The sequence below is a fragment of the Garra rufa genome, chromosome 2, assembly GCF_049309525.1.
Source record: "Garra rufa chromosome 2, GarRuf1.0, whole genome shotgun sequence".
Classification (NCBI taxonomy): Eukaryota; Metazoa; Chordata; class Actinopteri; order Cypriniformes; family Cyprinidae; genus Garra; species Garra rufa.
In genome coordinates this window covers 57,793,614-57,818,736 of record NC_133362.1, presented here as the reverse complement: position 1 = coordinate 57,818,736, position 25,123 = coordinate 57,793,614, and the positions used below count along the sequence as shown (strand labels likewise).

The 25,123-nt window shown below is 35.2% G+C and overlaps 1 protein-coding gene across 1 annotated transcript in view; it reads right to left on the bottom strand.

Moving 5' to 3' along the window:
- Positions 1–1,293: 1,293 nt before the first annotated feature.
- Positions 1,294–25,123, bottom strand: part of LOC141326004 (uncharacterized) — a 100,591-nt gene continuing 76,761 nt past the window's right edge. Inside the window, exon 4 of the mRNA XM_073834716.1 lies at positions 1,294–2,586. Within this exon, the coding sequence (XP_073690817.1) occupies positions 1,294–2,586 (1,293 nt within the window). The remainder of the gene's footprint in view (positions 2,587–25,123) is intronic.

Here is a 25,123-nt window from a genome sequence, read left to right as displayed (position 1 = left end):
TGCCAATAGTTCTAGGAACTATGAAAAGTTATAAATAACATGTCTAGGTGGGCCATTCCTCTGCAGTTTACGCTGTATTGTGTGGCTTTCTACTTTTTTAGATACCTGCAGTTAACTTGCATGCATTTTTATTCAACCCTTCTCGTCAGAAGATGCACCTGCTCAGGTGTTAACTTCCGTGGACCACCTGGATGAGATGGTTGCAGTTTCATCTTTAAAAAATTTTTTGTACCACTTTTGCTACAGTATTCTGGCTGATGAGTAAAGATAGGCTGATCTTGCGGCCTTCACCTTTCTGGTGTAAAGAAATAGTTTTGACATTTCTCTTCCATGATGTGCCATTGCTGACAGCATGAAATGGGAAGGGGTTTTCTTTAAGTAACACACTTCTATAGTCAACTGTTTGCTGGACACCTGCGTAATGAATAGTTAGACTCAACTATGGTTGAATTCTTGTTAAATTAGACATTTGTACTCTAAAAATTTGCTTTGATTCAGATATTTTTAGTGGGGTATATTCATGTTTGCATCACCCTAATTTGAGTAAAACTGAAAATTTTGTTCTCTGCAAGTTATATTAATTACCTTACTTTCATGTTGTAAGTTAAACAAATGTTATATAAAACTTTGTCTTGTCAACATTTTGTAAATTGTTTTTTGTTCATTGAAATTACTTTTCAAAGAGGGTGTACTTATTCATGCTGAGCACTGTATATCATCTGGAACTGTGAAGGGTCTACCTTAGTTTGTGTGCTATCACAGTATCAACAAAATGTGTTTTTGTAAAATAAAGAAAACAAACAGAATGCGCTTTCTGATGTCTTGTTGTTGAACAGGAGCGCTGCACAAAAACTGAACCGACCCCCAGCTAATTGCCTCGCACACAAAATATCAACAGAAAGCTCTATATCATTACTTCACTTTTAAACCAAGTAATTCAGATCGAAAACAAAACACTTTAAACGTGCATCCAATGAGTAGATGGCAAGTCAGGATCAGGGTTGCAAGGTTTTCACAACAAAACCCGCCCAATTTCTACTCAAAAATTGCCCAAAGGTGTTTCGAAGTGGGGGTCCCCCGGGGACATGAAATACATGTTTTTGGCTTGGTCTCCCTAATAAAATTTGCATTCCAGGGCCTAAATATCACGTTATTGGAATAAAAGCTCCGTGTGAAAAGGAAAATTCTTTCCTACATGGCACAAGTTCATTGGCCACTATGCTTTGGAAAATTCAAAGAAATATGTGTGAATAAAGAAAGTAATTGGACGAACCTTTGCCCAAATAGATGTGGTTACTCCACTGTGTGGATCCTCATGTGTAGCTTCAGGCGACTTTTAGAAGAGAAACTCTTCCCATACTGATCACACCTGGTATGACGCTTCTCTCTGCTGTGCATCTTCTCGTGTGTTTTCATATTTCCTAACTGACTGAATGTCTTGTCACAGTATGAACACTTGTGAGGTTTTTCTCCAGTGTGAACTCTCAGGTGTAGTTTTAAATGTTTTGCTGTAGTGAAAGTCTTCCCACACTCAAAGCACAAGTGCTCTCTCGCACCAGTATGAATTTTCTGATGCAAAAGTAAATTCCTCAGCTGTGAAAATGTCTTTCCACATTCAGAACAGGAATGTGGCTTCTCATTCGTATGAACTGCCAGGTGAGTTTTTAAATTTGATGACGTATGAAATGTTTTGCCGCACTGATCACACTTGAATGGCTTCTCTCCTGTGTGGATCCTCATGTGAACAGTAAGACCGTGTTTGTATGGGAAACTCGTCCCGCACTGATCACACGTGTGTGGCTTTTCTCCAGTGTGAACTTTCAAGTGTGTTTTAAGATGTGCTCTTTGCGTGAAGCTCTTTCTGCATTGATCACAAGTGAATGGTTTCTCTCCAGTGTGAACTCTGATGTGACACTCAAGACTATCTTTATTTGAGAATCTCATTTCACACTGATCGCACATGAACGGCTTCACTCCGGTGTGGATTCTCATGTGACCCTCAAGAGCATTTTTGTGTGCGAATCTCTTTTCACATAGATCACACTTGTACGGCTTCTCTCCTGTGTGAATTCTCCTGTGTACTGTAAGGTTGGATGATTGCCTGAAACTCTTACCACAGCGATCACACGGGAACGGCTTCTCTCCAGTGTGAACTCTCATGTGAAGCTCAAGACAGGGTTTGTCTGAGAAACTCTTCCCGCACTGATCACATGAAAACGGCTTCTCTCCAGTGTGGATTTTCATGTGCTTTTCAAGGGATCCTTTTTCTTTGAATTGATTTCCGCATTGATTACATGTGAATGGCTTCTCTCCAGTGTGAACTCTCATGTGACGCTCAAGACTTTGTTTGTGTGAGAAACTCATCGCGCACTGATCACATGGAAACGGCTTCTCTCCTGTGTGGACTCTCATGTGTCCGCTAAGGTTTCCTTGTTGTGCAAAACTTATCCCACACTGATCACATGTGAATGGCTTCTCTCCAGTGTGAACTCTCATATGGCACTGAAGATTTTTTTTGGTTGAAAATCTCTTTTCACACTGATCGCACATGAATGGCTTCTCTCCGGTATGAATTCTCATGTGAAACTGAAGATAATGTTTGGTTGCAAAACTCTTCCCACACTGATCACATGTAAGTGGCTTTTCTCCTGTGTGAATTGTCATGTGTTTTTTAAGGTTTCCTTTTTCTGCGAATTGAAATCCACACAGATCACATGTGAACGGTTTCACTCTAGTATGAACTTTGATGTGACGCTTGAGACTATGTTTGGATGTTAAACTCTTCCCGCACTGATCACATGTGAATGGCTTTTCGCCAGTGTGAACTCTCATGTGACGCTTAAGACTAAGTTTTTCTGTGAAACTCTTTCCACACTCAGTGCACACCGATTTCTTGGCTGTTCTTTTCTTTAAAAATGTCTTTTTAGTCTTTGAGTGACTCAAAGTTTTTTCTTCTGGTTTGACATGATGCTCCTCCTCTTCACTCAGTTCGTCACTCTCCTCGCTCTCTTCCATCAGGTCTGAAAAAAAAAAGCATTTTAAAGAGAAAAATATGAAAGGAAGTCCTAATGTAATAACAGACATAAGACAGCTGCTGTAAAACATGGATCATTGCAGTGTATTTTTTTTATAAGTGCATGACTGAGAAACAAATAAATTTTTTAGTGAGAACTATTTATCTTATGTTTAAAATACCAGAGACAAGCTAATTAAATCACCTAAATCAGTGGAAAATAAATAGAAACACGCGTTCGCCATTTCTGTCCAGGGCTCGCAAAATGTTGAAAACTCTCTGGTAGCCCTTTAGGCAGGTACTCTTCAGATTTTGGTATCCCGAAAATTTATTTAACTAGCACAAAATAAAAAAGCTTTTCGAATTTTTTTTTTTTAAATACAGAAAATCAAATAGTAATCTAAATGTCGATCAAATATGTTTTCAAGAGTCTTTATCAACGTACAATATATATATTATTATTATTTAAGTATTTGTTTAAATTACGAATTATGCAGAATTGCAAAAAAAATTTGACATTATAGGTTGTATCAGCGATTTCTAGCCTGAAACATAAAGTGTCAAATTCAGCTGACCTTTCATCACGATTCGCTCGCTGCCTGCCCCATAAATTGTCTGTGAAAAAAACGCGTCTCTCTGGTCAGCCTAGGGTCCGAGATATGCCAAAAAAACAATCGGCACTACCAACCTTTCCACAGATAAACAAACAGTGTTCCAACCAATCAGCGTCAGGGGTTTGGTGTTGTGGACTTTCACTCCGCCTCCTTCACATCCATGCACCAGTAGGAAAGTCCACAACACCAACCCCCTGACGCTTTATGTTTTAGGCTAGAAATCGCAACCTATACAACCTTTATGTTTATTTTGTGTTAAATTCAGTGATCGCAGAATCGCGAAAAACTGGAGGGGATTGGTTATACAATCTGTGTACGAAATATAACAAAAAATAATGTTGTAAATTATATATTTTAGATTTATCTGAATGTGTTTAAGTGCTCAACGCTTTCTAACATGAATGTTTTTCAGCATCATGATTATGGTTGCAAAGGGGTGGAAAATTTCCAGATGAACTTAATTTTAGAAATATTTTAAGTTGGACAGAATTTACAGGAATTAAAGGGAATTAATGGGAAGTTTGGTAATACAAATAAATTACTGAATAGATTTCATACACTATGACTTTAGGACCAGTTGCTAAATGACTAGAGAAGTTACATTATTTCTGAGATAAAGGCTAGCAGCAGGTTAAGGGGACAGTTACCCCAAAAATAAAAATTCTGTCATCTATTATGTTGTTCTAAACCCATATGAATTTATTTGTTCTCAACACAAAAGATAATTTGAAGAATGCACATGGTCAGTTTTTTGGTTGTTTTAAGTTCATGCTGCAAAACTACAGTTAATTTTCCTGTTATAAGCTAACATAACATAACCAGTTTATTCCTTTTAATTCTAATGGAAGTTTTTCAACTTTGAAAATTCAAGAATAAACACTAACCTGTTTGTTCTTCAGTGTGTTTCATTCTGCAGTGTTCTGGATGACTGGATAAATCTTTACAGATTTCAGCTCTTCCCGATGCTTTGATGCTCATCTTCACTTGAACTGATGGGAATCTTCCTTCATTTATAGCTTAACTGCAATGGGAGGAGCTTCACTGATGATGAATTCCAGTGTGGGAGGAGCTAAACTGCAAAAATAAAAAATATAGCCGTTACGGAGTTTGTTTTTATAGTGTGAAAAATCAGATGTAAAATTAGTGTCTGCAATAAAATAATATATATATATATATATATATATATATATATATATATATATATATATATATATATTTTTTTTTTTTTTTTTTTTCCAAAAAGCATAGTTATTCTGTACAGTAAAACATATAGTATATAGATTAAACATTTCTTGCAGACAATTGAGTATACCTTAGTGGTCCAAAAGACATTTTTCAAGAGTATAAAGATAAAAGAAGTCAATTAATGAGTATTTTTGGGCTGCACTGTGCTTCTTAAATAGGGTTTAAATGTGTTATTGAATGATTCTTGTTCTCTTTCTCTATGTATATATACACACACATTTAGTTTTTGTTATATAAACCCATTTTTGCCTTTGACCTGTATACTAACAGACAGATGTATGCATTTGAGTCTGTGTATCATAAAGTAACATATGCTAATTCACACATTTTTATTTTTAATTTTAACATTGTGTTTCTAAATTAATGGCTATAAAAGTAGTAAAGAACTGTATGAAAAGCATTTGGAAGGCATAGACACAAATAAATGTACATATTTGCCAAATCAATAGCCTACCTTCTGTTGACACCAATGAAATGAGCATTAAGTGGCAATTCAAAGACGATCTGAAGACATCAGCATAAGAAATGAGGTGAGAACAGGAGCTATTGACATAAAAATAAAAAGTCTTTCTTTACAGTAGCTGTTAATACTGATGAGCCTCATTCAACAACATTCAAAGGATCATCTCAATTTATTCTAAGCGTTTGCTGTTAGAAAGAGATTATTTGACCTGGATATATGCTAAAAGTGTTCTACTTAAAGATAATACAATTATTAATCTCAATATGACAAATAAAACGAAAACAAACATTATTCTTGTTTATTAACTAACACAGCTAAATAACTAGAGCATGATGTTCATATTAATCTAAATATAGCTTTATTTTCTAATAATTGTATTTATTGCAATAAGTTTTGTGTGCAGAAACCAACAATACATCAAACTATTCATATATATATATATATCCTTCATTTACATACACGTATATATAATAATGTTTCACGTGACTCATTATAAGCTCAGTTTGACCTGTTTTACCATATAATACAACTAACAAAATCGGCCCTCGATTCTTATTTTTATGGTTTCGATTCGATTCAATTCGATATTGATTAGCTATCAATATTTCATTTAAAATGTTAGTTTTGCAGACATGAGATCCATATTTTGATATAAATGCTGGTAACTGAAACTCTCCTACTTTAGTTTATTACTGAAATACACATCTACATTAATAATAGGGTGCATACAGTTGTTTATTTTAAACAACTTTTATTTTAAATGAAAACTGTAATATATTATGTGGTGCGACTGTCTAACAATAGCCATAATTGCTTTTTCTGGAAATTTCTTTTAATTAACTACATTTTCTATAAAAAAAAAAAAGAAATAAAGATTGCATACCCTATTACATCACATTCTTATTGTTTGAAAAATTCCAATTCCATAAGTTTCTTTGTATTTCTGGATTGATCAAAATCCTTTTACATCACTGACCATATAAGTGTAAATACATACTTTTGAAGATAAAACATACTTTTGTTATTCATTTTTTAGATTACGAATAACACTAGAAAACTATTATAAAGTTTAAATGTTTTATTTAGCAATTGCACTCTATAGTGAAAATTCTGAAAATATTTACAAGGCCCAGTGTTGTACACAATTATGCAATGTAAATCAAATATACACAAAATAGATTTTGTTCCATTGAAAAGACACTGCACCAATTTCAGTGTTAAAATACTGAGACTACTATAGAGACTACTGCCATCTTCAGGTACACAACGGTGTATCTCCTCACGCAAGCGCAGAAAGCATCTTCTAGTTTGTAGTCGGCTTTCGTCAGTTCGGTGTGTTCGAGCTCAGTTTAATCGCCCAGACGCTCGCAGCCGCAGACGCAGCCGACTAGAGGCGACAAGATGGTCGGCTTTCATTGGCGCTAGTTGGTTGGTGTAGGGTTGTTGTGTCCCAGCCTTTAAGTTTCAACTTTGCAAACCACATCTTGTCCATCTTTCACAGGTCCAAAAATTTCACATCTAGCGGTACAATACAAATGCCATTCTGATGTCTATCTCAGGGATTAAATAAAATAAAAACAGGCTGTCAATCAACTCTGATTATCCTATGAAAACGCAAATTTACCTTGCCTGAAATTAAATCATTAACCACACATTCCAAAGAAATAGTTTTAAGCATTATGACAACAACAAATTAATTCAGTCGAGTGTCTAAATATACATAACAATTAGAATATCACGGTTCTAGAACTTTAGTTCTGTCTCTGCGATGTTGTCCACTACATATGAACCATAGTTGCCTTTGCTAAAATATCTGCTTGCTATTCTAAACAAAAACATTGATGTCATTTTATATCACACAAACATTTCTTTTTTAACAATAACCATGATTTCACAATTATTGCAACTAAGTAAAATCACAAGAGCTTTAAATAGTTACATATTATGTCCATTAAAGTTTTAATGCTGAAGAAACAATGCTTGTAAAAGAAATAAAATAAAATGTGACCTAGGGGAATTAGCAACACTAAAATGCCAGATTAGGAAAAAATGGCTAAATCAAACAAAGGAATGATAATAAAAGAATCTTGAGGATTACGTCTCACACTCCTTGGATGTGTGAAAGGTTTGCTTAGGGACCTTGTAAGAATGGCAAACGGCCCGTTTTCACATTTACAGCTGAAACTCAACATTAGTCCCACCCATTAGTCTTATTTCAATGCCTTTCAATGTTTCATTTCAGTTACAGAAAAATTTGCATTTCTATACCAAAAAATGAGGCCAATTCTGGCCTTTCCAAAGGACCAATCATTGCCCAGATACAGTGTATATATATATCCGTGGTCCTCACAGGCTCTTCTCATTTCCTATTTGGAAGACCACAACTTTGGAAGTCTATAAGCTTCTGCTATATTGTTTCCTACATTGTCTACATTCAGAATTAAAAAAAAATTGTTTAGTTAATCTAGTTCATTTGTTAATCTACTCTGTGTTCACCTACAAGGGACTACATAGGAAAAACTGTGCTTTCTAAGCCTTCTTATATCATCTTTATCTCTACAAAGTAAAAGGTAAGTTGCACATTCTTTATATTATGATATTTAATCCTTGCCATATGCAGATCTTTTATAAAACATTCTTCCATTTTTTAGAAAATGAGACCCGGAAGCGTTTGTCCTGAAAAGGAAGCTTTGCACTTTATTGCTTCTGGGAAAGATAAAGACTCGTTTGAAAAAAGATTCATCAGTCAAGAAAAAGGTAAATTGCGATTCTACCCTCAATACTATGTGGCTTTGCAAAACTAAATTAAAGACTCAGTTTAGTAGCTAATGAATGTTGGATGGTGAAGAGGTTTTAGCTATCTGTTAACCCACTGCCAGTGTTAATGTTAAGATAAGACGCTGATGTTTCTACTTAATATCTGTTGTGTAGGTGTGTTGTATGCTCTTTATGTTTTGTAGTAGTTTTCAGTTGGAAAAAAGTGGACTGTATATGCAGATATTTTGAAATAGTGATTTTAATGAACAAGTTGACTCTGGTCCCCTGTTGGATGGTGAATTGCAATGTGTTTTTAGTTTGCTTTGTCATTTCTTACTTTAATTTAAGGTTACGAAGGTTTAACTTAAACTTTTATGTTGACTTAATGCATAAAATATTGTAAGTTAGTTTTATTATATTTTGTGAATTTAATAGCATTATAACATTTATACTTTAATTCAAGTAAAGATATTTAATACAACAGTCAACATAAAGCTTTAAGTTTATACCTTCAACATCTTTCATAGAGATTTTTAGATGGCTAAAGCTGATGTTTTAGTGTCATTGTGATTATTTTTTCTTTTTATAACAGGGAACTGGTGTCTCTTTGTGTAGTAAAATCATTAAACCAAAAATTGCTCTGACACTTCATAGTGTTTTCAATGGTTTTAGTTATCTGTTAACCCCATGCCAGGATTTATGTTAAGATAAGATGCAGGTGTCTCTACTTCAATATCTGTAGTGTAGGTGTGTTTGTGTCCTCTTTATTTTTTCACGTAGTTCTCAGTTGGAAAGAAAGTGGACAGTGCTTTTATGTTAATCTTATGAATACTCTCTTTACTAGGTTTTGGGGTATTTGCCACCAAGAACATTGAGCCAGGAGAATTCCTGTTGGAGTTTGCTGGAAAACATATCACTGGATCTAAAGGAGAGGCTCTTTTCAAAGAGTACTCAGCTGAAGATGCAGTATTTTTGTATTTCTACTCCTTACAGGGACAGTATTACTGGTAAGACATTAATGAACTAATTAATGAGATAATTAAAGATAATTATGCATTTTAAAAATTCAACATTGTTTCTAAAAACATTTGACCACACAGTGTTGACGGCAGCAAGGATACAGACAGACTTGGAAGATTTATAAATGATGATCACATAAAGCCAAATAGCAAAATGAAAATAGTAAGTCTATATATAAGTATTTTCTTATACTTTTCCTTGTTTTCTTTTATACAATCTCATCTCGAATGTAACATGATTTTTACATGATTACAAAATATGTAACTTGTGTTTATTTTTTTTTATTTTTTTTTTACCAATAGGTAATGGATGAAGAGAAAAGACCACATCTGTGTGCATTTGCCATAACAATAAATGCAGGACAAGAAATTGTGTATGACTACAGAGATCCTGACTGCCCACGGAGACATGTATGTACAACGTCTTCTAATATTATAATTATCTTATCCTCTGCAATACTGCTGTGCAAATTGTATTTATTTTTTTAAATATAAAATAGTGAGGAACTAACACAATACAATTGTTACAGTATTTGTTCATTTTTGTTAATGTAATTACATTTTTTTATGTTAATTTATAATCCATAAGTATGATAACAAATTATTATTTACTTACTAAGACAAATACATGCTGTTGAAGTAGTTAATTGTTAGTCTGTTAACTAATTACTGTAACCATGATAAATGCATTGACACTCTAAATATCAATGCTTTTAATAGACTGTTTCCCAGAAAACCTCCTCATGCGGAGAGAAAAGTGCAAATAAGGTAAATATATATAGAGATGTCTGTTTCATTAATTGATTTGTCTAAGGAATACACTGTATGGTCATTTTACAGTTAAATATGATATTAAATTATTTTCCCATTATGCTTTTATGCATTTTACAGGAATCACGATGGATGGGATCATTTGAAAACCTGGAATCAAAGCCTGGCGTGATTTAAATTGATGACCTTTTCATCAACACAGACATGAAGATTGCAAATGGATGCAATGCTGCAGAGATATTCACAGGACTCTTTTGCAAAAAAAAAGTTGCAGTGAAACGAGTGGCAAAACATGTTGCCAAAACTGAAATAGAAATGGCTAATTTCCTTTGTTCAAATATTTTACAAGCAAAACATCTTTTACAACCTATTAAAGTGTTGGAAGACTCTTACTTTGCCTATTTTGTCTCCCCTCTTTGTGAATACAGTTTGATGGAACTCATTGAAAACAAGGATTTTCCTGAAAGAAAATGCTTGACAGACAGCCGAAGACTAGAGATATGCCAGCAATTGCTAAAAGGACTTCAGGAACTGCATTCATGTGGGATTTTGCACAGAGATCTGAAGCCGGAAAACATTTTATTTGGTAAGAGCAGTCTGTGTCACAGCGGTGATTATCCTATAATATAGATTTATAAGCAGATATTTGCATTTAAAATATGTGAGCATATGAGGATGTGGGTTTTTATGAAAATTTGTACCTTTCTACAGATATCTCCAATAAACTATACATCGCAGACTTTGGAGCAAGCAGGAAACTGGATCTGGCCCAAGCCACATTGCACTCTCAAATGGCTGGATCATTTTCTTGGTCAAGTTATGAAGATGTTGGAGGCATGCAATGCAAGTACAAGAAAGAATCTGATATCCAGGTAAGTCAGGTTTAAAAAGAAAAAGTTAAAACCTATTAACCTGGATGATGATGATATCCCATCAAGGTGTTCTTTATTTAAACTAGTTCAAAGTTTAAACCAGTGTGCAATTGTGCAGTGAAAAGGCGAAATGAAATTTATAACAAAACAATAGACCTAATGGATAAATAGCATTTAAGAGTCTTATTTAAAGGAGCTGTGTGTAATTTTTAGGAGGATCCATTGACAGAAATGCTATATCATATACAAAACTATGTCTTCAGTGGTGTTTAAAGACGTAGGTAATAATTTGTTATATTTCCTTAGAATAAGCTATTTATATCTCCACACCACAGACACACACATGGAATTCACAATGTTCCACCACCATGTTTTGTGTAGATAACTGAGATTGGTTGTAATTCTTAGTCACCGCTGGAAATCCCACACAGCTCCTTTAAGTAAAATAATTTTATTAAATTAAATGTTATATTATTATTGGCAATTGGCAACCTCATGAACTATATTTGTTTGATTTGGGAAATTGGGATCCTTTGGTTTGGGTGAGAATTCAGCCTGGGACCACTGTGATTTCTCAAAAGAAAATATATAATTTAGCCAAAAAATTCACACACTATGTTCAACTGTCCTTCATGTCGACATTTAAAGCAAGTGTTATATGACCACAACAGGAATTCACTGAATTATGTTTTATTCATTCTGTACATTTTAATTAGGTGGTCATTACTGGGCAGTGTTTGAAATGAGCTTTCTGTATTGTAGGTAGCAGGATGCTTGGTGCATTACATCCTGACAGATGGGCAACACCCATTTCAGACATGTTTACCCTACTCCAAGGATCCAGTTGGGCTATCCCAAAATGTCAGAATGGGTCACTTCACTCTTCAATGTGAAGAAATATGGTCAAGACAAACACAAGTTATACGCAGAATGCTGTCTAAATCGATTCAAGAACGTCCCTCCATTGAGGAATGCCTGGAGTCTATTACATGTATGTGCCAAAACTTTCCATTTCTCTTCACATCGTTGATAAAAGGTAGTGTATGTTGTATAAGAATGTAAGTATTTAAAGTATTCGATGCCATATACAGGTTTTACACACCAGTCTGGAACCAAAGACAACGGCAGCAAAAACAATGAGATTGAAGTAAGTACTTGGATATTTATTTAGGTAGTTTTATTATAGTTTTATGCGATTTGAAGTCTTAAAAAGACTTGTATGAGATAAACAGCAGGCTTCTAGAGTGGTGTAAAAAAAATCTGATATTTGTTACAGGGATTAACACACTGTTATTGTTTTACAGGTCAGATCCCATACATCTAATCCTCAACAATCAGAGGAAATAGACATCCTGGGGAGAACTGACAAAGAGAAGCCAGAGGGTGTTTGCCGTGACAACATGGATTCATCTTCTAATTTTGAAGAGGAATTATCGCAGTGTAAAATGGTAATAAGAGGTGTAATTATATGTATGGGAGATGAGTACTGCATAAACTATTATTATATTAGAAACAGTTTAATTTATAAAGTTGTTATTGTTCGCATTCCCATTTAAGTTGTGTTTCTGTAATGCAGAACATCACTGAACACCAGTTTACACTGGAAATGTCAGAAGAAAAAATGTCAGTAGAAGAAGTGTCAGAAGAAGAAATGCCAGAAGAAGAAATTTCAGAAGAAGTGTTGGAAGAAGTGCCAGAACAAGACATTTCAGAAGAAGTGTCAGAAGAAGTGTCAGAAGAAGAAGTGTCAAAAGAAGGAATTTCAGAAGAAGAAGTGTCAGAGGAAGACATTTCAGAAGAAGAAGTGTCAGAGGAAGACATTTCAGAAGAAGTGTCAGAAGAAGACATTTCAGAAGAAGTGTCAGAGGAAGACATTTCAGAAGAAGTGTCAGAAGAAGACATTTCAGAAGAAGAGGTGTCAGAGGAAGACATTTCAGAAGAAGAAGTGTCAAAAGAAGAAATGTATGAAGCTCAAGCTAAAGGACAAGTAGCAGAAGTTATCCAAGGAAAATCACTTTGGAGAAAAATGGATGAAGATGCTGGCTGTAGCTCTCACCAACAAAATATCCCAGTGAAAACATCCTCAAACACTGCACATCAACGTATCTATGACAAAAAGAATTACTGTCTTTACTGTGAGAAGGCCTATGTAAAAATTGCAAGACATCTTACACAGAGACATTCTGGAAAAGTTGAAGTTGCAAAGGCACTGGCACAAAGGAAAGGCTCAGTGATGCGTAATCTTTTGTTAAGCAAGATCAGAAACATGGGAAACTACCACCATAACATTTCAGTCCTATCCACTGGGAAAGGGGTAATTGTACCAAAAAGGCAAGCAACGTATCATTCAACATCACATGACTATCTGCCGTGCAAGTTTTGCTATGCTATGTATGTCAAAACAGACCTTTGGAGACATCACAAACGTTGCAAGTTACAAGTTAAAGACTGTATGCCAGTAACTCGAAAAGTTCAAGCAAGTTGTTCCCTGTTGTTACCCATGGACTGTACAGTTTCCAGTGGATTAAAAAAAATGATTGAAGACATGACGTATGATGCTGTAACTCAAGTGGTGAAATCTGACCAGCTGATTCTCTCACTTGGTGAAAGGATGTTCCTCAGAAATGGAGAAGTTCCACGGTACCGGGCAGACATTAGAAATAAGATGAGAGAACTTGCCAGACTTCTTATGACGGCAAGAAAAATTGACAAAGGCATTGTTACTTTAAAGGACTTGATAAATCCAGGAAAGTTTAACACAGTACTGGAGGCAGTAAAAATCATGACTGGATTTGATAGGTCGACGAACCGTTTCTCTGTTCCATCAACAGCCCTAAAACTGCGACACTCCCTTGTGAAAGTGTCACATATTTTGCAGGGAGAAGCTTTACGTCAAGAGGACGATGCCTTAAAGAGCCGAGCTGAGCACTTCAGTAAATTAATTGAACTGGAATGGACAATCCATGTTTCATCAAATGCATTGAAAACATTATATCAGAAAAAGTGGAACAGCCCACAAATGCTGCCTTTAGCAGAAGACATTAAAAAGCTCCAGGATCACCTAAAGTGTCTTGAGGAGACAAACAAAGAAACACTCACTGACCACCCATCACAAAGATCATGGAGTGATCTCTCCCAGGTGACTTTAACACAGCTGATATTATTCAATCGTCGACGTGAAGGTGAGGTTTCCAGGATGGAAATCCAAACCTACCTGCAGAGAAACAACTACCAGATGCAGGATGAAATTTTGGAGAGCCTGTCAGCATTTGAGAAAAAACTATGTGAGAACCTAACCAGAGTAGAGGTACGGGGAAAAAGAGGACGTAAAGTGCCAATACTATTGCCAGCAAATGTGAAGGAATCTGTGGACCTTTTAATTAAAACTAGGGAACATGTTGGGATTTCCTATAGCAATCCCTACATATTTGCCCGTCCATTTTATGGATCACAGGAAAGCATCCGTGGTTGTGACTGCCTAAAACGCTATGCAGAAAGCTGTGGGGCTAAAAATCCTGAAAACATTACATCCACAAAGTTGCGAAAACATGTAGCCACAGTTTCTCGGCTACTAAATTTACAAACCCATGACCTAGACCAACTAGCAACTTTCATGGGACATGACATTGAGGTCCACAGAGAATTTTACAGACTGCCAGAAGAAACTTTGCAAATGGCAAAAGTTGGCAGAATTCTTTTTGCGCTGCAAAGTGGAATAGGCCAATATAAAGGAAAATCCCTAGAGGACATAACACCAAACATCAACTGTAAGTCAATTATTTGTGTGCACCTGTCTTTTTAAACAATTCAAAGTGTCAATGATTTGTAAAAATCTACTGTCAGTTTTAAAAATGTGTTTGATTGTTTTGTTACAGTTGAAGAGGGCACCAGTGATTCCGAATCGGAGGATGCTGAATCTAATAAAAGGATGGCAAAGGATAATTATCTCGAAAAAGGGACTGCCACTTCAAGAAAGACTGTATCAGGGGAAGCATCTGCATACCTGAGGAAACCAACACTGCCAATAAATCGAAAGGGTATATTATTTAACTAATAATAATGAATATCATCCACATTTATCATGTAATTACTGTCCTTTTTACTTTTGAAATATGTAAATTATTTAATTATTATTAATAATTTGTCCACTTAATCTTATTTATTTTAATAGGAAAATCCAGAAAAGCCTGGACAGAAGTGGAGAGTAAAATGATTGAACACCACTTCAAAAACTTCCTAAAGAAGATGAAAGTCCCTGGAAAAAATGATTGTGAAAGATTCCTAAATGAAAACCAATCTCTAAAGAATAACGAAAGAGACTGGATAGCAGTGAAGTACTTTGTGCACAACAGAATAATTACCATGAAGAGAAATTTGTGTCAAAAGTATACTACCTAGAAATATTGGGAGCTTACGCTATGGGTTGTCAATGTAAAATGTTACAATACTGGGAGCTTAGGCTATGGGGTATCAGTGTTGTGACGCAAAAACATGTCATTGCATTGGTAGGTCATATAAATGGAGCATCAGTGTGTCATTGCATTGGTAGTTCATATAAATGGAGGGTCAGTGTGTCATTGCATTGGTAGGTCATATAAATGGAGGGTCAGTGTGTCATTGCATTGGTAGGTCATATAAATGGAGGGTCAGTGTGTCATTGCATTGGTAGGTCATATAAATGGAGGGTCAGTGTGTCATTGCATTGGTAGGTCATATAAATGGAGGGTCAGCATTGGTAGTTCATATAAATGGAGGGTCAGTGTGTCATTGCATTGGTAGGTCATATAAATGGAGGGTCAGTGTGTCATTGCATTGGTAGGTCATATAAATGGAGGGTCAGTGTGTCATTGCATTGGTAGGTCATATAAATGGAGGGTTAGTGTGTCATTGCATTGGTAGGTCATATAAATGGAGCGTCAGTGTGTCATTGCATTGGTAGGTCATATAAATGGAGGGTCAGCATTGGTAGGTCATATAAATGGAGGGTCAGTGTGTCATTGCATTGGTAGGTCATATAAATGGAGGGTCAGTGTGTCATTGCATTGGTAGGTCATATAAATGGAGGGTCAGTGTGTCATTGCATTGGTAGGTCATATAAATGGAGGGTCAGCATTGGTAGTTCATATAAATGGAGGGTCAGTGTGTCATTGCATTGGTAGGTCATATAAATGGAGGGTCAGTGTGTCATTGCATTGGTAGGTCATATAAATGGAGGGTCAGTGTGTCATTGCATTGGTAGGTCATATAAATGGAGGGTCAGCATTGGTAGTTCATATAAATGGAGGGTCAGTGTGTCATTGCATTGGTAGGTCATATAAATGGAGGGTCAGTGTGTCATTGCATTGGTAGGTCATATAAATGGAGGGTCAGTGTGTCATTGCATTGGTAGGTCATATAAATGGAGGGTCAGTGTGTCATTGCATTGGTAGGTCATATAAATGGAGGGTCAGTGTGTCATTGCATTGGTAGGTCATATAAATGGAGGGTCAGCATTGGTAGTTCATATAAATGGAGCGTCAGGGTGTCATTGCATTGGTAGGTCATATAAATGGAGGGTCAGTGTGTCATTGCATTGGTAGGTCATATAAATGGAGGGTCAGTGTGTCATTGCATTGGTAGGTCATATAAATGGAGGGTCAGTGTGTCATTGCATTGGTAGGTCATATAAATGGAGCGTCAGTGTGTCATTGCATTGGTAGGTCATATAAATGGAGGGTCAGCATTGGTAGTTCATATAAATGGAGGGTCAGTGTAAATTTCCTTTAAACAAATCTGTATTTAGAGTATCTTACATTTTTATTTCATGGTATCTTGTCATTTATATTCTGTGTTTTGTTATTTGAAAACATTTTCTTTGATTTATTCGGAGCAAAAAACTTATCTGAAAAGTAAAAAGTTTTTATTTATTATTTTATTTATATTTTGTTGTAAGCATTCATCAGTGATGGTGGAAAGTCTGCACTACAACAAGGGGGCTCCTTTAGTGAGCTTATGAGTTTTTTATATTATAAACGTGATTGTTTATCATGTGGAAGACCATTTCCGTTGGCAGGAGTGCAGCAAAAGCAAGTGTGAAACCTTCAGTTTAGGAATGTTTGTGGATGTTAAATAAACTTTATTTCATTTAATATAACTGTCGTTATGCCTTTTTTTCAATATTTTATTCTGATCGCAAGAATTGTTTTATTAATGCTAACATTAGTATTACACGTTAAATAAATAAATCTAAATACATTTTTTATGTTGACTTAAGGGGAGACACTACAGGTGAATAGGGTAAAATTTTTTACTAGCAGATATAATCATGAAACTTTCCACCTACATTACGATGAGAAAAAAATGTATTACAAAGTTTCTGTAATTTTATATTTGAATGTACAAATTATGCGCTAAATTGTCTATATTTTAAAAAACGAAATCTCAGAATTGGATAAAGCCAGGTTCAAAATTATTTTTTCATTGTGTTCACATATTAGATGCGAAAAAAATTACAGAGGGATTTATGGATATCTACTTTTGTTATCCTGTAAATCAGAATATACTGTCAATAGCCTTAAAAAATGTATTTTCGCCATGTTTTTTGGAATAAAATGTTATAGAAATCAGGCTAGGAATAATATATTTACAAATTCCTCTGTAATTGTCTCCATTATATAACTAGGTACAAGACTGGAAAGTTTGGTGTATATAGGTGCTACTGAAGTGGAGATTTCGGACTTGGAGTATGAAAGAAAAGTCATTTTGAGAAAATGGGCTTTAAAGATTTATATTGTAAAAATTCCACACATTTTTATACGAAAACATTGCTAACAAGCAAAACAACTGGCCAAGTCATTGTTTATAACAATGTAGACCAGGAACAATGACTACTGAATAAAACAACACAAGACCTTCAACTAACCACAGGTAACCACAAATACAGACACAAACTTATCATCAGAACTGCAACTCTAGTCATCTATGTCCATCGGAACACAAAGTTCACCTAAACTGGTATTAACATTAACATTTTTCATAACTCCATGTAGGACGTTTCTGTACACAAATGTAAGCACTGTGGCAGTAGTAATGCAATATTTAGAAAATGTACTCTTGGTACTCAAGTACTTTTAAAAACAAGTACTTCAGTACTTTTACTTAAGTAGACATCTGACTGTAGTACTTTTACTTGTACTTGAGTAAAATTTAGCAAGGGGTATCTGTACTTTTACTTAAGTAATGAAGCTGTGTACTCTGTCCGCCTGAAACAGTGTTATAAATGTACATAAAAATAGAAAATAATATTAATAGATTCACAATATTAGTAGGCTAACTTTAGAAAAGCATATATTTGTGATTCTAGAGAGCAGTGCACCAATGGGACTTTTATTTTGCTCTGATGACGTCATAAAGATGTGCCGCGCTCCTCATCTGTTGTGAGTCACCTGAAGAAAGGTTTGTGGTTTTAAAGTTTTTAAACCATTGGACATTGTTGCATCATTTAAAGCGTTTTTACAAGCCATGTAAAATAAATGCATCATTATTAAATATAACATTGTAATGGTTTATTCCCAGGTAGCCAAAAACATCTGGCCCAGTACCGGCCCAAATCCGGCAAGCCAGAAGAAATGACTCGGCCCGGATGCGGTTGCCGGACTCTTGTGAATTCCGGCAATGAATGACGCGCCAGAATCGGCCCGAATACACTGGCCCGATTCCGGGTGCCGAAACTGAGCCGACACTGCCGGCATCGGTCCGCAATCGCGCCAGCATAGAATATACAGTTAGCCGGTACTGGCCCGAATCCGGGTGCCGACACTGCTGGCATCGGGCCGTAATCATACCAGCAAAGATTATACAATTATCCCCTACTAGCCCCATAAAAATGTAAATAACTATATGTCTGTGTATGTGTGTTTTCATATTTATTAAACTGCAGAATGGAAGCTTTTTTAGAGGCTTTAAGTGTCACACATTTGTACTGTAGGTGTTGTGTTTTACGATGATTGGCTTTGAACTATTCGTTACAAATCATCTTTGCAAGTACAAGCCTTCAACTCATATTTGAGGTGAGCTCAACCTCCACTTTCAAAATATTCTTGTAGTTAGGCTAAACATATGACAGAAGGAGACTATATGCTTAAAATTAGTTTAGATTGGCCATAAGAATTGTGAAAATATGTCAATCTTAGAAGGTTTGGCCCTTTTACACTGATGCACCTTTTTTTCATGGCACCTTGAGATATTACTCCATGCCTAACCCATGACATCCATGTGCTCTTTTTCCCCAAGTAAAAATGACACCATGTAAATATAAGAAATATAACAATTTATTTAAGTGAAAATGACCAAAACAAATGCAATAAATAAATAAATAAACAATTATATAAAAAATAAAAAATAATTATATTTATAATAATATATAAAAAAAATTATTGAACTTGAACACTTGAACATGAGGGCCGCAAGCAAATCCGAATAGAGGTTGGCCTGCAGAATGGCAGAAAGAGAGATAAAGAGGGGACACACAATGACAGAAGGTTAGTCAGTCAGAGAGATTTTAATGGTAAATAGTAACAAGATTTGAAACATACCTTAAGTAGAAGTTACTTGTTTCAGGCCCCTCTCTCTTCTTCCTCCATCCCTGTCTGATGAAAGTTGGAGCCATCGTTTGATGTATTTTTCAATCTCTCCATCCGGCGCATGGGCAGTTTTGCCATTTTGTCGGATGGATTCTTTAAAAAAAGAAGGGAAATTATTAGATGTAAGTTTGCCTTTTAAAACATGAAGTTGGTTATCCAAAACTTAACATAAAGATCTGGGGCCTCATTTATAAAACTTTTTTACGCACTGATTTGATTTTAGAGTGTTCGTACGATCAAATCCACGTCAAAGTACAGATTTATAAAAACCGTCTTTGACGTGGAAAAGTACTTATCTACACGTCAGATTCCAGCTTGGCGTACGACCGTTTCCTTGTGGTAATGCCTGGTATTGCAGATAGTTCAGCCTCACTATAATTTGATTTCTTGCGCTCCTTTTTACTTGCCATTGTCACAGAGTTTTTGCTTTAGGAATGAGCTCATTTTATATGTTAATTAATTAAGCAGCGGCGTTTCGACGGCGGAACAGCTGCACACAATTCCACGATCATTTGTGATTTATAACCGAATGACTGGCGTACGCATGGATTTCGTGGTACGTTCCTTTTCTCTGAATCGCTCTTACGATCAAATCAGAAAAGTTCTTAGATAAAATCAAGGATGGTTTCCCTGCTGAAAAAAACAGCTAAAACCAGCCTAGGCTGGTTGGCTGGTCTTAGCTGGTTTAAGCTGGAAATGGCTGGTTTTAGCTGGTCTCCCAGCCTGGCCAGGCTGGAAAAATGGCCAAAACCCCTCTAAAACCAGCCTGCCTCCCAGCTTTGACCAGCTAAAACCAGGCTGGTTGACCAGCTAAAACCAGCCAACCAGCCTAGGCTGGTTTTAGCTGGTTTTTTCACCAGGGTTCTACGCAAGTCTTTATAAATGAGGTCCCAGGGGTCTGTTTCATAAAACAAGTTTACCAAATAAGCCAGTCTTATTTCAGTTAGTCTGACGTATTTTTAACCAAATCAACTGACAAATAAGTCAGACTAACTAAACCTGGCTTATTATTATATTCATCCAGGTGGATGCTGCACACTGGTGGTGGATGAGGAGATGCCCCTGACACTGTAAGGGCTTTGAATGTATAGAAAAGCGCTATATAAATGTAACAAATTATTATTATTATTATTTGGTAAACTTGTTTTATGAAACGGGCCGCCAGATGGGAAGAAGATAAAGAGTAATAAAAATAATAATTGACATAAAAAATAAGAAATAAAAAATAGCACTTCATTGGATTATACATATATTTAGACCTCCTCTCTTTTTGCAGTCTTTATTATGTTGTCGATTTTTAACAAATAAAACATTGTACATTTTTAAAATGATGGGAAAAAAAGGCCTACAAAAGTTTGAGCACTCTACATCATCACTAATAAATAATAGGGATGTAACGGTATCAAAACTTCACGGTACGGTAATACCTCGATATGAATGGCACGGTACGGTATTTATTGAATCATTTACAGGAAAAACAAAACTAATGAAGAGACTCGAAAAAAAGTTCCAGAAGTGTTTATTAAACAGTTTACATGAACACTGAACATATCAATGGCATAAAAATTAGCCATCTATCTGTAAACTTTGAAACAGGAACTTCAATTTTTCAATTTTAATAACAAAAAAATATTAAACCATGTAACCACGTTACTTTTTTTCGCAGTACTTTAGCCTACTTTGTGTAATAACGAAAACATTCATTTCAGTGGAAAAATAAGTCCAAAACTGTCTATTTTAACATTTTGAACAATAGGGCTCTACTATCTTTTTTTTTGTTGTTGTTTTTTTAATTCTTATGTGTTTTAATTTGTCTGATAATCAAATGAAAGCATAAACATGTATTTATTTTTAATCAAATGAAAAATAAACCCTTTTAATTTTTGGCAAACAAACAGGTTTACTGTTAAAATCCATCCATGAAAGAAAAATTATATTCAGTTTAAAACGTTTAAATAATAATTGTAGTATTTTTTCTACAATTAAGTGGTTAATCTTCTTGTAATATTTATTTTTTATTATATATATATTGTTTTATGTAAATTATTTAAATAGGAATATATAAACACCTGCATTATACTGTACAAAAGTAATACAAGACTAATATTGTTCTGTTTCATGTTAAACCGTACTTTTATTTTGACAGGTTGCCGTGAAGTTTCTGTGTGTCCATGATATGCGGATAGTTTTCTTAGATGAAACGGTAAAAGTGACACTAACAGCAGCTTTGGAGAATGAGTTTATCTGTTCATGTGAGATGCAAATGCCAAAAATTAGCGGGAGCATCAGCGTGCTTCAGTATGAGTGTAGTAAAGAGAAAAAAACGCGTATCCACCATACAGACAGAGGCAAACGGAACATGCAGGATTCATATTAAAACAGTCTTTTTGCATTTCAGTTTTCACAGACACTAGTCCATATCGCGATTTGAATGAAGAAAAATCAACAAATTCCGTGGCATTCCGCGCTATAGTAAATTCCGTTTTGATGAATGGAGTCCTGTGTGTTTTCACGGAAGATACATTGTAAACGCGCCATCATGTAGAGATAGAGATGACATGCCTTCGTGTAAATAAGATAAATAACATAAGGCAATTTAGTTTGTTTAATAAAAGAACAATGTATAGACCTGTTCTATAGGGAAGATAACCTTAAATGACTTCTATTGTGATCTGGCGCTATATCGAAAATAAAATGAACTTGACGTTCAAGGCGGGCGGGGAACAGACCGCAAAGGATTATGGCCACGCCTGGGCTGATGGGAATTGTAGTTCCCGCTACCTCCCGCTCGCTCCATTCGCCTGACCAAACTTTTCTCAGAAGACCTTTCGTTTTATCGAGTCATGCGACCACGGTAGTATCGAAAAAATGTGCTATTGCGGTACGACGGTATTTACAATACCGTTACATCCCTACTTAGTAACCAAAATAACTTGAACATATCTAATTTCTGATGGTCACAGTTAACCATCTTCTGGTTTCAGCTTTACTTTTAGTATATAGACATGCCAGAGCTATCAATCTCCTCATCTAAAACTCAGCATGAAAGTGTTAATGTTTTTCATATAATGATGAGAATTAAGAAACAGTATGAAACACAAATAAAACTCACTGAGAACAACATCTTTAATGGCAAGTCGTTCAAACCCACACTTCCCGTTTACCCCACGCCAATTAATCTGTTTGGCTAGGGAGTTGGTCAGTAATTTCGCCATCACTCTCCAAACACTGTCCTTTACAGTCAGGCCCCCTGCCATTCCAAAATAGGTGACCTGAAAGACAGCATTGTTAGTTACTGGTGATGGTACAGTCTGGACAATCGCAAACATGTTGGGGGCCCTAAAGTGAAACTGTCAGAAAGCAGCGAGGGGTAAAAAGCGTGCAAAAATGTTACAAATCAGCTATTTAAAAATACAAATTAAATATTGGTGATTATAAGTATAGTGATAATAATGGCCTTCTGCCTGCAGTGCATTAACAGAGTAATAAACAAGATTGTATGAAAAGAGACCTAGGTGAATGAATTTTTACTTTGTTAGTGCTTTATTTGCTCATTTTTTTATTGCATTTATTACTGTTGCATGCATTTTTACACAATATGTGATAACTTAATTTCTGATTAATTTTATTCTGTTTGTTTAGTGACTGAAGTGTAGATTAAATTTGTAGAATTAATTAATTTACCCTTTTAGACTTATTCTCTATTAATTTACTTACTGCTTGTTTTCTTTATAAAACAAATAACACTTTGTTTATGAAAGGATTTGTCTGATATGTCTGTGATACATTATTAAACGCTGCAAAAGCATGAAAAGATTTTAAGCTCCCCTCAGCAGAAGCAAAAATATGCTGATTGGGTCAGTTGCACTGGTGCTCCTAAATATTTTTTTTAAAGCCACATGCACTAGTGATTACGAAAGTTCTAAGTGGCCATGCATTATTTTTTTCTTCTCGTTTTGTCGTGATCACAACATCATTTTCTTGTGATCTCGACATAATAGAAGTTGTTTTGTCGTAATCACGACATAATTTTTCTCGTTTTCATGACTTATTTTTCTCGTTATTTCGACATTACAGATGTTCTTGAAGTTACTCAAATGCGCCAACAGGTGGCAGTATAGTATTACAAATAGCTGATTGGGACCAGAATACTGTATATCCACCTCACTGTACATGTTTGGGACAGAGTAAGGACCTCTCCGTGATCGCCATAATTCGTGCAGATAATTATTGACATTTAATTAACTTATAAATGTTCCAGATTCCGAAACATTCTTAAGAAATTTCTTCTTAACTGCCATTTTCTTCTCATTTTTTTACAACAAGAAACTAAGTTAAGAATATATTGTATTCCCAAAAAATCGTCTTAAGAATATACTTATCTTTTTACTTAAGATTAAGTGTAACTTCGAGAACCTCGGTTATGTCGAAATAACAAAAAAATAAGTAATGAAAACGAGAAAACAACATTTGTTATGTCGCAATAACGGGAAAAATTAGTCATGATAATAAGAAAACAACTTTGTCATGTCGTGATAACGAGAAATATAAGTCATGATAATGTGGTGGCCGAGAGAGCTCAATGCGCTGCAACTTAAGAAAACACATGCAAACAGAAAAAACTACAACAAATTAAGAAAACATCTTTATCAGTTTGATAACACAGGCTCTGCAAATCCTAGCAACACAAACACAAATACGGAAACGTGCTACAAATACAAAAAGGCGCTGCAAACACACGAATGCGCTGCAAACACTTTCACTATCTTATCGGTGAATTATCACCTTTTAGTTCACCGACAACACCTCTGCTCTGACCAACAGCCACTGAACAAATAATCAGGTCCCAGATGGGTTTGTCACTTTTTGAGGTCCCCCTGAAACATCTCTGTTTTGCTCCATGCTATTTGCAGCGCTTTTTTGTGTTTGCAGCGCGTTTGTGTGTATGCAACACTTTTTTTGTGTTTGCAGCCATTTCCATATTTGTGTTTGCGTTGCAAGGATTTGCAGCGCCTGTTTTGTCAAACTGATGAAGATGTTTTTTTATAATTTGTTGTCGTTTTTCTGTTTGCATGTGTTTTCTTAAGTTGCAGAACGTTGAGCTCTCTCGGTCACCGCATGATGATGACAAAACAACTTTTATTTTCTCGAGATCACGAGAAAATGAAATCGTGATCACAAGAAAACATTTTTGTTATGTTGAGATCACGAGAAAATTAAATTGTAATTACGTCAAAACAACTCGTTATGTCGAAATCACAAGAAAATTATGTCTTGATCACGACAAAATTAGAAGAAAAAAAACAATAAAGCATGGCCGCTTAGAACTTCCGTAAGTTATCGCAGTTTGGAGCCCTGTGAATATGTGCATATTGTAAAATAAAAATATTATTTGTAAATATTTCAAAATAATTTTAGTAAATTATACTTCTTTTACTGTTTTCCAAAAAAAAACTTTAAATCCTGGACCCCTGTCAATTTATGATCCCTTCATTAAAATAGATTAAATGTGGCTTTTATGACAATAATTAACAGAAAAATAAATATTTAATATTAAAGTTAAAAAGATGTCTACAGAGTTATCTAAATTAGATTATATATATTTGCTCTAATGCATCACAAGAACCAATGAGGTCACACTCCTGAGCACATATAGATATTCACTGTTAGGCAAGTAGTTTTAGAAGTCACATAATTAAACATCAGCAAATATCAGTCAAAACTTCTGACATAGCACAACCTACCAGT